Raw genomic sequence first — 16,014 nt, forward strand, 5'->3', positions numbered from 1 at the left:
TCCAATTTTCCCAGCACCATTTATTGAAGAGGCTTTCTTTTCTTTGTTGTAAGTTTTTGGCTCCTTTGTCAGAAGTTATTTGCCCATATGTTTGTGGTTTTATTTCTGGGCTCTCAATTCTGTTCCATTGGTCTGTGTGTCTGTTTTTCTGCCAATACCATGCTGTTTTGATTTACATTTGCTCTGTAGTATAATTGGAACTCAGGTAGTGTGATACCTCTGGCTTTGTTATTTTTTTCTGAGGATTGCTTTGGCTATTTGGGGTCATTTGTGGTTCCATACAAATCTGATTATATTTTTGTTATATTTCTTTAAAAATATCCTTGGAATTTTGATGAAGACTACATTAAAATCTGTATATTGCTTTGGGCAATATGGACATTTTAACTATGTTGATTCTTCCAATCCATGAACACAGGATATCCTTCCATTTCATTGTGTCTTTTTCAATCTCTTTTAATAATGCTTTGTAGTTTTCTGTATACAGGTCCTTCACATCCTTTGTTAATTTATTCCTAGGTAATTTATCCCTTTTGTTGTGACTGCAAAAGAATTGGTGTTTTCATTTCCTTATCCAAAATATCATTGTGAATATAAAGGGATACAGTGGATTTTCTGTACACTGATTTTGTATCCTGCAACTTTGCTGTATTTGTTTATTGTTTCTAATAGTTTTTTGGTGGAGTCTTTAGGGTTTTCTATATAAATCATGTAATCTGCAAAAAGTGACACTTTTACTTTTTCATTCCCAATTTGGATGCCTTTTATTGCTTTCTCTTGCCTGATTTCTCTGGCCTAGACTTCTAACACTATGTTGAATAAGAGTGGTGAAAATGGTCATCCTTGTCTTGCTCCTGGTTTTAGAAGAAAAGCTTTTAGTTTTTCACCATTAAGTATATTAGCTTGGGTTTGTCAAATATGGTCTTTATTACGTTGAGGTACTTTTCTTCTATATCCATTTTATTGAGTGTCTTAATCATAAATAGATCTTATTGAATGCTTTTCTACATCTATTGATAAAATCATAGGATGTTTATCCTTTGTTTTGTTAATGTGGTGTATCGCACTGGTCAGTTTGTGTCCGTTGAACCATCATGGTGCCCTTGGAATGAGCCCTACTTGATTGTGATGTATTTTTAAATGTATTGTTATATTCAATTTCTTAATTTTTAAAAGGATTTTTGCATCTATGTTCAGAGATATGGGTCTGTAGTTTATTTTTTTGTTTTATCCTTGCCAAGTTTTTGGTATCAGGGTTATGTTGGCCTCATAAAATGTGTTACGAATTATTGCATCTTCTTCAATTTTTTGGAAGAGTTTGAGAAGGACAGGTATCAAATATTCTTTGAATGTCTAGTAGAATTCACTTACAAGGCCATCTGGTCCTGAACTTTTATTTTGGGGGGAGGTTTTTGATGGTTATTTAAATTTCCTCACTGCTGATCAGTCTATTTAGATTTTCCAATTTTTCATGATTCAGTCTAGGAAGGTTATATATGTCTAGGAACTTATTCATTTCTTCTGCACTATTAAATTGGTGGCATATAGTCTTTCATAGTATTCTAGTGTGATCCTTTGTATACTGCAATGTCTGTGGAACTTCTCTTTCATTTCTCATTTTGTTTCTATGAGTCTTTTCTCTATCTTTTTAAAAAAGATTTTATTCATTTTTAGACAGAGGGGAAGGGAGGGAGAAAAAGAGGGAGAGAAACATCAATGTGTGGTTGCCTCTCACATGCCCCCTACTGGAGACCTGGCCTACAACCCAGGCATGTGCCCTGACTGGGAATCAAAACGGCAACCCTTTGGTTCGTAGGTCAGTGTTCAATCCACTGAGCTACACCAGACAGCACTCTATGAGTCTTTTCCCTTATATTAGCAATATTAGAAAATGAAACTTAATAGTTTACAATAGGATAGAAAACCATGAAATTCTCAAGGGTAAATTTGAGAAAATATGTGTATGACCTGTACACTGAAAACTACAAAACACTGTTCAGAAAAATTGAAGAAATTCTACACAAAAGCAGAAATGTGCCATGTTTACAGGAAGGATGACTTAGTGCTGTCAAGATACCATACTCCCTAACCTGACCTACAGAGTAAATGCAATCACAATCAAAGATACATGCTGTTTTTAAAGATGGAAAATAACAAGCTTATTTTGACATATAAATGGAAATGCAAAGGACCTAAAATAGTGAAGACAATCCTGGGGACGAACATAGTTGGAGGACTTAGTGAATTCTATAAAGCTATAGTTATCAATACAGTGTGCTATTGGCATAAAGGTAGATAAACAGATCAATGAAATAAAATAGAGAATCCAAAATTGGAGCCCCACAGAGGAGAATGTATAAATAAATTTTGGTAGATAGATTTATACAATGAAAGAGAAGAAAACAATAAAAAGAATAAGCTTTACTACAATGTGGATGAATCTCACAGGTATAATGATGAGCAAAAGAGGCCAGACACAGCAGAGTACATGACATATGATTTCATTTCTATACATTTTAAGAATAGACAAAATATTGTCCAGGGTGGTACAAATTAGGAAAATGGTTTATTGGGGATTATTGACTGGAAGGGGCATGAGACAGCCTTCTGAGGTGTTCAAAATGTTTTATATCTTGATCTAGGTGGTGGTTACATGGGCATAGACATGTAAAAAAATAACTTTACAGTAATTAAAAGTAATATACTTGCTGTACTTTATTGTATGCATGTTATTCCTCTGGAAAAAGAGACACCTGTTAGCTCATGAGCCCCTTTTGTTGTGCTGGGAAATGTAGTCAACTAAATTAAGAAGACTTTTATTTGGAAAGTACAAACTATATTAGTACTGATCAAACACAAACCATTCCCATCTTAATTTTAGGATTAAGAATATCTAAGAGATGGGCCTGGATGGGTAGCTCAGTGCATTGGAGCACTGTCCCATACACCAAAAGCTCGTGGGTTTGATTCCTGGTCAGGGCACATACCTAGGTTGTGGGTTTGATCCCTAGTTGGAACACGTATGGGAGGCAACTGATCAATGTTTCTCTTGCCCTCTCACCCTCCCCTTCTTTTACCTCTAAAATCAATAGACATATTCAGGTGAGGATTTTTTTAAAAAGCTAAGAGATGGACTGGAAGTACCAAAGAAATTAATCAGCCTGCATGTCTGGGATCAGATGCTTCTTCATCCTCTTCACATCCTAGCAGTGGGTTATAGAGTGATTCATTACAGAACCCTGGGGTTTTGACTTCCTGTATCATGCCACTCTTCCTCCAATTACCACATGTTTTGATGAAAACACTGCTATTCTTCTAAGACCTACTGTTAACAAATGTCCCTATAAAACTAACAATGACAATAAACATTTAAATAACTCTTACTGTGTATCAGACATTGTGTTAGGCACTTTGCATGCATTATCTGATTTAAGCCTCAAACCACTAATGAAGTAGATACATCTCCATTTCACAGATAATGACTGAGGTACAGTTAAGTAACTTTCCTGAGGTCACACAACTAATAAGTGGCAGAGATGGGATTCAATCCTAGGTAACCCAACTCTAGAGCTTGTGCTATTAATTACTGCAATCTAGCTGCCAGTAAAAATGAACATGAGCACTCACTGATCTATTTCTAAGTGCGAACTTCCACTCTGCATTAAAATTTGTGATTGTGCAGACTCAAGGTGGAACCAATCTCTGCCCTATTTCTATTCACCATCATCTTTCCTCAAAACTTTCATCTACTAACCAGATGGAGAATGCAATGACACACTTAACTGTAGCAGAAGTACGTGACAGGGACACACTGATTCCTTTAAGTCTCAGAGGCCCTTCCCTATCCATGCCTCTTGCTTGATATAAGGAAAGCTCAAGCTGTCACGGTAAGCAACAAAATGATTGAATTGCCCAGGTTTCAGGATTCATACTGGGTCACAGTGGCCTGAAAATCTATTTTTCTCATGTTTTACAAAATGCACAGAGAAAAACAGACTGGTATGTGCAGCTGAGGTGCTAAATTAATAGGCATCAATCCAAAGCTTTAAAAAAATTGTTTCTGTACTGAGTATGTTTTCCAAACCAAAGCTTCCTTAATGGGTCATGGCTTTTTGTCTACGCCCCACTGTTGTGCTCATAATCAAAATGCAATCACATAATGGAGGTCAGAACAAAAAAGACTACAGTATTGAATTTAAGACATTTCCCTATTAAGTTAGCCATCAACCAGTTTTTCTACTTTATATCCTGAAAAATATCATCATATTCTGTACTTACCGAATCCACGAGATTTTCTGTTTTATCTATCAATAATTCCAATCTTTCTCCTCGTTGAGCTACCAAATCTAAAAATGTTGGAAAAACAGAAAATATCATGTTTATATTTAAAATTTGATCTTTATTTTAAGCCAAATCTGATTTTAATTGTATTTGGTACCCTTGACAACATAGAGAAGCATCTCTATGTTTAAGTAATAAAAGACATTAGTAAAGCTTATCAACTGATCTGGGGTTGGCAGTTTGTTTGTTTGTTTTTTTTTCTGTAAAGGGCCAGATACTAAATATTTTAGGCTTTGTAGGTCAATCTCAGTTGTAATCACACAACTCTGTCAGACACAGACAATATGCAAACAAATAGACATGACTATATTCCAAGGAATTTTTATGTAGAAAAATAGGCCAGATTTGATCCAAGGGATGTAGTCTCCAAACCCTGAAATTAAGGGGATAATCTGAGAGTGACAAAAAGGAACCATCAAAATGAGTGCGAGTTAGAAACTCCAAGAATTGTGGTGTGAAGAGCTCCACAGACCCTCTCGTCAAAACAACTCTAACAGGTGAAAATGATAAAAACAAGCAACCAACCAACCATTACCATTTAAAAGTCTCTGAAAACTGTGACTGTCCTAAAGACATAGAGCAAATAAGAAACATTTATACAATAAAATCAACTAATTCTCAGTAAGAATAGTGAGAGTCTATGGCATTTAATCCATGACTGCTCCATACCTCAGCTCAGTGAGATGGAAGCTCTACTCCTGGCAAGTAAAGCCAGGTCCCCTCTTTCCCCTCAGGTCCCAGTCAAAGACTATGCTTTCTCCCTAGGAGGGGCAAGTTGGGGCAAGTCATTACCATTTCATGTCCCACCCATCCCATCTGAGGCTACATGATGCAGAAATTCTAGGCAAGGCATCATTGAAAGGTATGGGGCTCCCTTTCTGTACCCTAACCCTAACACATAGGGCAGAAGCTTTACCTCAGGTGGCAAGCCAAGAATTCTGGGCCCCGAGTGCCCTTGTCCTGACTTACTCATCAAGCAGAGGTCCCATGCTGGAAGAGGCAAGCCAAGAAGGCCACAGTTACCCAGCAGTCCTTAGGTAGAGCAATCATGTCACTCAAAGAGAAGCAGTTCATTGTCGCTATCCATTGCTCCAGAGCAGTGGCTGAGAGATAGTTCACAGGGGAAGACGGCCTTAAGAACAGGGATTTCTGCCCTGGCTGGTATAGCTCAATGGATTGAGTGTGGGCTGTGAATCAAAGGGTCACTGGTTCGATTCCCAGTCAGGGCACATGCCTGGGTTGTGGGCCAGGTCCCCAGTTGGGGGTGCACAGGAGGCAACCACACATTGTGTTTCTCTCCCTCTTTTTCTCTGAAAATAAATAAATAAATAAATAAATAAATCTAAAAAAAAAAAAGAATAGAGATTTCCCTAACAAACTTTATTTGGAACAGAACAGAGTATGGGGAAGTTTAAGCCTAAGAGTGTTGTCAAAAACAATAGAGATTTTGGAGGCAGGCAATTAAGATGAGGGTGGTAGCTTCATGAGAACTGCAAGTTAAACAATAGGCCAGCTAGAAATTTAACAGAATACCAGGGAAAGAGACAGCTAAGAAGAATCCTCCTGAGGTCAGAACAAATATCTAAGACTGGCCACAAAGACAAAGGGAACTCAAATCTAATTAGATCAGACTGAAAACATTTATGTCTGGGGAACTACTGGAAAAAATAGAGCAATTAGCCTACAATGAGTGATGGCTAACAGCTGGGTGAGATGCCAACAGGGGCAGACCAGCTAGAAGCATAACACAGAGAACAAGAGACAAAATGAGACATGTCATTTCAGAGTGACTGGGTGCATACCCAAGGTTTTCTGAGAAGTGACATTAGAAGCTGAACCCTCTGAGAAAAAGACTTAAAAAATAAAGCCCAGCAGAATCACTAAACAAATAAACAAGCAAGCAACAAACTTTGGGTGTTGGGAGTCAGTACCCAGAGTTCCTAAAATATATTATGTAAAATGTCCAGTTTTCAACAAAAAAATTGAGATACGAATGCAAACAGGAAAGTGTGAGTCATGCAGAAGAAAAAGAGCAGAGATTAAAAATTTACTTTTGAGGGGGCTTCAACTAAGGAAAGGAAATAATATGCACTAGAGCAGAAAGAATTAAATGCAGAACAAAAAAAGAGAGAAAAATCAATAAAACCAAAAGTATATTTTTTAAAAGATCAACAAAATTGACAAATCTGCAAAAACTAACCAAGAAAAACGAGAAAAGACTCAAATCACTAAAAGAATCACTATCAACTTCACATAAATTAGGATTCTAAGAGACTACTATGAACAAAAGTATGTGAATACATTAGGTAACTTATATGAAACAGATATAAGAAAGACACAAACCACCAGACTCAAGAAGAAACAGAAAATCTGAATTAGATCTACAACAAATTAAATACAGAACAGAGGTTGAATCAATAATTATTAAATTTTGCACAAAGAAAAGCCCAGGCCCAGATGACTTCAAATGTGAATTCTTCCAAACATTTCAAGAAGAATTAATACTATGTTTTTCACAAACTTCTCCAAAAATAGAAGAGGGGGGAACATTTTTCAATTCATCCTATGAAGCCATGATTACTTTGGTATCAAAATCAGACAAAGACTTCACAAGAAAACAACAGATCAATATCTGTTATGAATAGAAACATAAAAAAAATATCTCCAATAAAATACTAGCACAATGAACCCAGCAATATATAAAAAGAATTGCAGGCCAGGTCCCCAGTAGGGGGCGCACAAGAGGCAACCACACATTGATGTTTCTTTCCTCCCTTCCTCCCTCCCTTCCCCTCTCTCAAAATAAATTAAAAAAAATTAAAATAAGTAAAATGTTAAAAAGAAAAAAAGAATTGCAGACCATGATGAAATGGCATTTATTTTAGAAATGCAAGTTACTATAATATACTGTGTTAACAGAAGAAAGGACAAACATGTTTGATCATTTCAATACATGGAAAAAAGTCCTTGATAAAATCCAACATCTTTTCATTATAAAACCACTTAACAAGCAGGAAATAGAAGGGGACTCCCTAAACTTAATAAAGGGCACCTATAAAAGTACCACAGCTAACCATGCTTAATTGTGAAAGACTCCCTAAGATCAGGAATAAGACAAGGATGTCCACTATTGCCATTTTTATTTGATGTTGTACTGGAGGTTCTAGAAAGGGCAATTGGGTAGGAGAAAGAAATGAAAGGCTTCCAGATTATAAAGGAAGAATTAAACCTATCTTTATTTTCAGAATATATGATCCCATATACAGACAATCACAAGTTGTATACAAACTAATAAGTTCTACAAAGTTGTACAAGATAAAATCAGTATACAAAAATCTACTGTATTTCTAGATATAAGTAATTAACAATCCAAAAATGGAGGAGAAAAATTCTATTTACAATAGCATAAAAAATAAAATCCTTGAAAACAAGGCAAGAAAAATGTTGGAAGAGAGATACTGTTCCAGAGATTATTCTGACACTTGTTAAAATGGCAAGGAAGATGTTATTCAAGACTATAGCCATAGGGGAACTATCACAAGAGGGGAAAAAAGAGACTGAGCTCAACTCTGAATATAACAAGTGGGTGAAGTCAGTATAATGGTGGCCCTGCAATAGAATGGCACCTCATCCAGGGTGGGTTCCCGCCTTGCACCCTGAGCTGGCAGGATAGGCTCCAACCACATGCAATTCTGAACTGGAATAGTGGGTTGGAAAATAACTTTACTTGTTTTCATTAATCTTTCTTAAATATATGTACAGCTTACATTTATCTCAGAGTTTAATATTAGAAGTCTTTGGGGTCTTTATCTTAAAGTTCGGTGATGCTTTTGTGACAAGAAACATACTGTAGGAACTCAACTCTTGTTTATATAGAATAGCCTATGGTAAAAACTGGTTTCATTATATGTTGTTTCTCTTCAAGTAACAGTTTCCAAGAATCTATTGATGACATGAAATGAGAACTTACTGTGGTATACCACTCAACAAATTAACTCAAAATGGATTAAAGACTTAAATTTCAGACCTGAAACCATAAAATTCCTAGAAAAAAACATGGGAAGAAGATCCTGGATGTTGGTATTTGCAATGTTGTTTTAGGATATGACAACAGAAGCACAAGCAACAAAAGCGAAAATCAACAAGTGGGACTACATCAAACTAAAAAGCTTCTGAACAGCAAAAGAAACAATCAGCAGACTAAAAAGATGACACAGAACTGGAGAAAATATTTACAAACCATATATGGGATAAGGGGTTAATATCTAAAATATATAAAGAATTTGTACAACCCAGTAGCAAAAAACCAAACAAGCCAATAAAAAAATGGGCAGAGGAACTGAACAGACATTTTTCCAAACACATACAAAAGACCAACAGGTACATCAAAGACATTCGACATCACAATCATCAGAGCCAAGCAAATTAAAACCACAAGGAGGGGAGGGAGAGGGAGGCTACAGGTGGAGCTGGAATGTGGTGTAGCTTCAGGCTATCACAGGCTATGCTTAGACTGATCAGCTGGAATGTGTTCAGTGCAGGCTTTCTGCCACAAGCCACGTACGCCCCTCCTTGTCTCCCTCACTGCTTGCTACTCCCCTGTGCTCTGGGCCCCTCTGCTCTCCAGGTCTCATCTCACACAGCTCAGGGGCAGGCAATGATATTTGCAGACACAAAGCAAAGTCAATAAAACCACCTCTAGCCTGGAAAGAAAGAAAAGAAAAAAAGGAAAAAAAGGGAAAAGAAAAGGGGGAAGGGAAGGGAAGGAAAGGGAAAGGAAAAGGGAAAGGGGAAAGAAAAGAAACAAAACTCATACCTGTTACAATGGCTATCAGCTAGAAGACAAGACATAACAAGTGTTGTCAAGCATGTGGGGGGAAGGAACCTTTTTACTCTGTTGGTGGAAATGTAAATTGGTTCAGCCAGGTTTCTCAAACAATTAAAAATACAACTACCATATGATCTAGCAGTTCAACTTCTGGGTATATATCCAAAGGAAATAACAACAGGATTTTTAAGACATATTTGTGCTCCCATGTTTAGTGAAGCACTATCCACAATAGCCAAGACATGTAAACAACCAAGTGTCTATCAATGGGATGAGTGGATAAAAATGTGATACACACACACACACACACACACACACACACACACAGGAATATTATTGAGCCATGAGAAAGAAGGAAATCCTGCCATTTGCAACAACATGGATGGATCTTGAGGGCACTATGCTTAGGGAGATAAATCAGACAGGGAAAGGGAAATATTGTATATTAGTTATATATGGAATCTAAAAATGCCAAACTTGTAGAAATAGAGAGTAGAATGGTGGTTACCAACGGATAGGGACTGGAAAAGTTGGGGAGATGTTGTTAAAGGCCACAAACTTGCAACTAGAAGATGAATGAGTTGTGGAGATCTACTGCACAACACATACATTATAATCAACAACCCTGTATAACATAGTTCAAAATTGCTAAGAGACTAGATCTTAAATGTTCTCACCACAAAAAAATAATACATGTGATATATGTTACCTAAAGCTAAGGTGGTAGTCATATTGCAATATATAAATATATCAAATCAACATATTGTACACCTAAAACTCAGAGGATTTTCTATGTAAATTATATCTGAATAATGAAACAAAGGACAAGTGGGGACTTATAGCCAATGAGCAGAATGAGGGAGTGGTCAGTGGATGGAAAATTACTAGAAGAATGAGAAATCAAAAGTAGGAGAATGTTGCTGAACTGGCCTCAAGGATCTCTGGAAAAGCAGGCCAAACATTTACACATCAAAGGCAGGGGATGAGGAACCTGATCAACTATCAGGGGTGATTAGATAGCAAGGGCAGGGGATTGACTGAGCAGGATTCTTTGCTAAGACTGGCTTAGGCAGGCCAAGGACAGAGCCCAAGGATAAACCCTTATCAAACAGAGGGTTCAGAGGAGTCTGTTTAACCTTTGGTCAAGCATAGAGTCTTTGTCACATGAGGCTTGTACACTGAAAACTACAAAACATTGTTGAAAAAACTTAAAAGAAGACCTCAATAGATGAAAAAGCATCTCATGTTCCTGGATCAGAGTTTAATATTGTAAAAACTGGTAATACTATCCAAACTGATCTACAGATTCAACACGATCCCTATCAAAATCCCAGCTATTTGTTTTCAGAAACTGACAAGCTTACCTTAAAATTCTTATAGAAATGATAGGTACTCAGAATAGCCAAAGCAATCTTTAAAAAAAGGACAAGGTTGGAAGACTCATACTTCCTGATTAAAACTTACTACAAATCTACAAAACTCATGACAGTGTGGTAACTGCCATGACGACAAACACAGCACTGGCCAAAACTGACAGCACAGATAAACCCATTCATCTATGGAAATTTAATTTTTGATAAGGTACTAAGGCCATTAAATGGGAAAATAAGAATCTTTTCAACAACTGGTATTAGGACAACTGGATATACATTTAAGAGAATTAAGTTGGATCCCTTCCTTTATACACAAATAATAAAATAGATCACAGACCAAATGTAATAGCTAAAATTACAAAACTCTTAGAAGAAAAAGAGGTAAATGTTTGTGACCTTGGCTTTGGCAATGGTCTCTTAAATATGACATCCAAACAACAAGCAACAAAAGAAAAAATAAATTGGACTTCATCAAAACTAAAAACTTCTGTGCTTCAAAGATTACTGTCAAAAAAATGAAAACACAACCCATAGCATGTGTGAAAATATTTGTAAATCATGTCTCATAAGGGTATAGTATGCAGAGTAAACAATGAACTCTTATACCTCAACAATAAAAAGACAACCCACTTAAAAATGACAATGGATTTTGAATAGACATTTCTCCAAAGATATACAACTGGCCAATTCACACATAAAAAGATGCTCGACACATTAGTCATCAGGGAAATACAAATCAAAACCACAATAACATACTATTGCGCACATACTAAATTGGTTCAAATAAAAAAAGACATCATAAATTTTGCAAAGATGTGGAGAAACTGGAATTCTCATGCATTGCTATTGGGAATGTACTATGGTGCAGCCACTTCGGGAAAGTTTGGTCTTACTCAAAATGATAAACTAGGGGTTTCCATGTGACCTAGCAATTCTACTCCTAGGTATATACCCAAGAGAACTGAAAACATGTGCTCACACAAAAACTTGTATACTAATGTTCACAGAAGCATTATTCATAACCAAAAAGTAGAAACCATCAAAATGCCCATCAACTAATAGATAAAGTGAATGTATCAATACAATGGAATATTCAGCCATAACAAGGAATAAAGTACTGATACATGCTACAATAAAAAATTCAAAATCATTATGTTAAGTGAAACAAGCAAAGATAAAAAAAAAAAAAAAGGCCACCAGACTAGGCAACTCTATACAGACAGAAAGGAGGTTAATTGTTGCATAGGGCTGCAGTTTGAGGGGAAAAGAGGAGTGACGGTAAGTGGGTGCAGGACTTCATCCAGGTGGTGATGAAAATGTTCTAAAATTGATTGTGGTGATGGCTGTACAACTCTGATAGTAAAAACCACTGGATTGTATACTTTAAATAGGTTAATTGTATAAAATGTGAACTGTATCTCAGTAAAGCTGTTTAAAAAATCAGAGGGAGATGATTAGAAGTGCTACATTTTTAATTTTCTGTTTCTGTTATTCTAAAAATAAATATGTCATTAAAAGCAGTTGATTAAAAAGTTTCATTTTCTGTAAACATTACGAATGTGCAATCAATAATACTGTAGTAGTTGGCTGCTTTTACTTTCAGGCAAAATGAATACATTTGGTGACCAAAAAAGATGAAAAACAAGAAACTATTTTTTCAATAGGTTCTCTCATCTGCATCTAGACATATAATTAAAACTAATAGCCAATGAAAGGAAATCACTTCAAATAGCCAAGACACACACAAACAAATGTTTCTGCCTTTTGATTATTAATCCCATTCCTAGGAATTAATCTTAAGAAAATAAGACAACTGTAATAGCCAAAACACATTTATAACACAACTGTTACTGTAACACAAGCTCTAAATCAGTGCTATCTAAGAGTGCGCTACTGCTTTAAGTCTCTAAACACACTGTTCAGTCCAACTGAGATTTTCACAGTAAGACATTCTTGATGAAGGAAGCACAGCACTGATTTACATTCTGAAGCAAGCTCCTTATCTGTTGCAAGCTGTTGTAAAACAGCACGCTGAGTGCCACTGCTATACAGAATCAAAGTCTCCAAAATAAGAACATGATTGGTAACCTATGATATAACTCAATCCATTACTGTATGAACATGGAGCAGACTAACAACAGCTAACAATCATTCAGCTTTTACTATGTGCCAGCCACTGTACAAAGTGCTTTACATACATTATTACCTCTTTTATACTATTTGCAGATTTGGAAATAAAGGTAAGAGAATTGATCAAGGGCTAACAGCAAGAGAATTGATCAAGGGGTAAGAGAATTGATCAAGGGCTAACAGCAAGTAGGAAGTGAAACCAGGACTCATTCTCAGGCATATACAACTTCAAGTTTAATCACTATATTATACTGTCTCCATGAAACTGAATATAAACTATGATTACAAATATGTATATATGTGGATAAAAATTTAAAGGAAAGAAAATGGCAATAAATCTTTAGTATGGTGAAACCAAGAATAAATTTTTTAAAATGTCTGTTCTCGAGCCCTGACTGGCGTAGCTCAGTGGATTGAGCGTGGGCTGCGAACCAAAGTGTCACAGGTTCGATTCCCAGTCAGGGTACATGCCTGGGTTGCAGTCCATGACCCCCAGCAACTGCACATTGATGTTTCTCTCTCTCTCTCTTTCTCCCTCCCATCCCTCTCTAAAAATAAATAAATAAAATCTTAAAAAAAGCCTGTTCTCAATGTGTTAACTATTCTAATAATATAAAAAATAATTCACATAGTAAATCCAAGATTATAAGTGACTAGACATTTATGCAATTTGACAATGTCTCAATTATATATCTTATAAAGCAATTATAAAATCCTTTTTGTTCAATTTTATGGGAGTGATTGTCTGTGAGATATTGCCCTTAAAAGATATATTTAAAAGAGTGGTTCTCAAACTGAAGTGTGCACTGGAATCCTCCAGGGGCTTGTGAGAACACAGATTTCTGGGCTCTAGTCCCAGAGTTTCAGATTCAGTAGGTCTGGAGTGGGACATGAAAAGCTGCATTTCTATCAGGATGCCAGGAGATGCTGATGCTGATGGCCTAAGGACTTAAAGCACTGTGAGAGCCAGTGCTTTAAAAAAAATTAGCATCATCCCAAATCTAAATACCATTGAATAATCAATTTAAAAATAAACTTTAGGAATTTCTCTGGATTATTTTAATGTATTAAACAGGTTCTTGACAACATACGGGCTGATAAAATCTATATATGAGGTCTGTCCACAAAATGTCCAGCCATTGTTAATATAAAGAGGATGTTTTGCGTGACATTGATGTAACCTGGCAGCAAAGGTGAGTGGACTGGAATACACGTGTGTGAACAATGATGACTTCACTGTACTAATCAGTGGGGGCAGTAGATGCCATTGAATGAGCATGTATACTGTGTGGCTGTCACATTCAAAATGACCTGACCGAGCGAGTACAGCAACGAATCTGCATCGAATTTTGCATTAAGCCTGAACATTCCTCCACAGAAACTATTCAGTTAATTCAGAAGGCCACAGCTATGGGCAACTGGTGATTGACAGTTTCATCACAACAATATGCCCACTCATACATCACATCTCATGCAGAGTTTTTTGGCAAAACATCAAATCACCCAGGTGACTCAGCCTCACTACAGCCCAGATTTGGTGCCCTGCAACTTCTGGCTTTTCCCAAAGCTGAAATCACCTTTGGAAGGAAAGAGATTTCAGACCATCAATCACATTTGGGGCAGCTGATGGCAACTGGAAGAACTGTGTGAAGTCCCAAGGTGCCTACTTTGAAGGGGACTGAGGCATCATTGTCCTGTGAATGATGTTTCTTGTATCTTCTTCAGTAAGTGTCTCTATTTTTCATATTACATGGCTGGATACCTCCTGGACAGACCTCGTATATCATAGTTCATATTGCTGAAGAATACAATAGTTTTGGGTCCAATCGTTTCTGTCTATCAAGAGCTACAATCATTCTAAGGAGATTAAATAGTTATACTTTAAGTTATCTACTGATAATATCAGCTGCATACCTCCAGCCAAAATTGACTAAATTATGCTAAATTGCTGAACTGTTGTGAGGGTCTCAGAATTTTTTAATTTTTTTATTGTTGTTCAAGTACAGTGGTCTCCGTTTTGCCCCCCAACCACTGCTCCCTAGTCCCACCCACCCCCACATCCCACCATTGATCCTACCCGCCTTTGGCTTTGTCCATGTGTCCTTTATATACGTTCCTTGACGAGGGTCTCGGAAATTAGTCTGGCTAAGTCAATCAACAATTTTATAATATAGACCAGTCATATAAGTACTAAAAAGAAACCATTCATACAGTAGACACTACCATAGGTAAGTAATCTCCGTATCTTAGCTGATAATTAGCTTCCATTAGTAAGAATAATGAGGTTCTATTTCAGTCTCTCTAGAATAATTTGACCTCTGGTAATCTTATCAAAATTTTTGCCCATATTCATGTGGACTATGCCATCAAACGTACCTATGTTTCTGACCATGATTCCTTTCAGTTCATCCACTTGGGCTTGAGTCTCCATCACTTTGTCAAGGCCCTTATTCTCAGAGTGATGCTTCTGTAAGAAAATAATACTTAACTTATGATACCTAGACACTATTCACAATAGGAAAACAAAAAGAAATGACATTGACAAATGCTATAAAATTAGGTCTCTATTGGTACAAAAAAAAAATGTCACTTCATTAAAAATTGTTACCAGACCTAGGAAAAAATGTAGACAGCATAAAAATTCTACCATATGAAATGTAAGTTACAGTATAAAAATACCACTTTATTTTAAATTAAGTAGAATTAAATGTATTATATCAAATATACATCTGAGACTTTTGGAGCAGAAGTAGGGAGTTCAGACAAAGAAGAACAGAAGACTGTAGTTGTAGCAGGGGAACAGGACTGGGAAAGGGTACGCTAAATTGTTCCCCACTTTTTGGGTATGATGGGGTAGGAAGTGGCCCAGCTTCCAGGCATTGGTTCTTATACCCTTGGGATCAGGGTATGTGTCCTATTTTCATTGGCTTTTTACAGGACCTAGAAATGTAATACACGGATAATATGTATTTTGAAATTACTATCCATAGCTGACAATTATGGAGTGCTTAATATACAATGTTCCAGTCATTTCACTGTGTTAAATGCTTCAAAAAGGGGATGTTATTTAATTCACCCAAAAATTCTATGATGAAGATGTCATAATTATTATCTCCATTTAGAGATGAGGAAACTATTCAGAGGGTCACACACAGAACTGGAACTAATGACAAAACCAGCTAAGTTGCAAGTTTGCTGCCAGCTAACTGTTTACTTTTGACTGTGTAGTGGTGTATTTTTGTTGGTGATATTTTATATAGTTTCACATATGAGGGAGGATCCCCAAAGCCCCAGAAAATATTTATTAAAAAATGTGTATTTATGATGCCTTTTAGAGCTTCT

At 36.5% G+C, this 16,014-nt stretch overlaps 1 protein-coding gene across 2 annotated transcripts in view; it reads right to left on the reverse strand.

Moving 5' to 3' along the window:
- The window catches only part of VAMP7 (vesicle associated membrane protein 7), a 43,817-nt gene that overhangs the window by 7,595 nt on the left and 20,208 nt on the right, over positions 1–16,014 (reverse strand). For both annotated transcript variants that reach the window (XM_045817388.1, XM_045817387.1), the window contains 2 exons: positions 15,049–15,139; positions 4,279–4,346 (listed from right to left, as the gene is read on the reverse strand). In XM_045817388.1, the coding sequence (XP_045673344.1) occupies positions 4,279–4,346; positions 15,049–15,139 (159 nt within the window). The remainder of the gene's footprint in view (positions 1–4,278; positions 4,347–15,048; positions 15,140–16,014) is intronic.

Source organism: Phyllostomus hastatus, unplaced genomic scaffold (assembly GCF_019186645.2).
Source record: "Phyllostomus hastatus isolate PE091 unplaced genomic scaffold, TTU_PhHast_1.1 phas_scaffold_255, whole genome shotgun sequence".
In the NCBI taxonomy this organism is placed as follows: domain Eukaryota; kingdom Metazoa; phylum Chordata; class Mammalia; order Chiroptera; family Phyllostomidae; genus Phyllostomus; species Phyllostomus hastatus.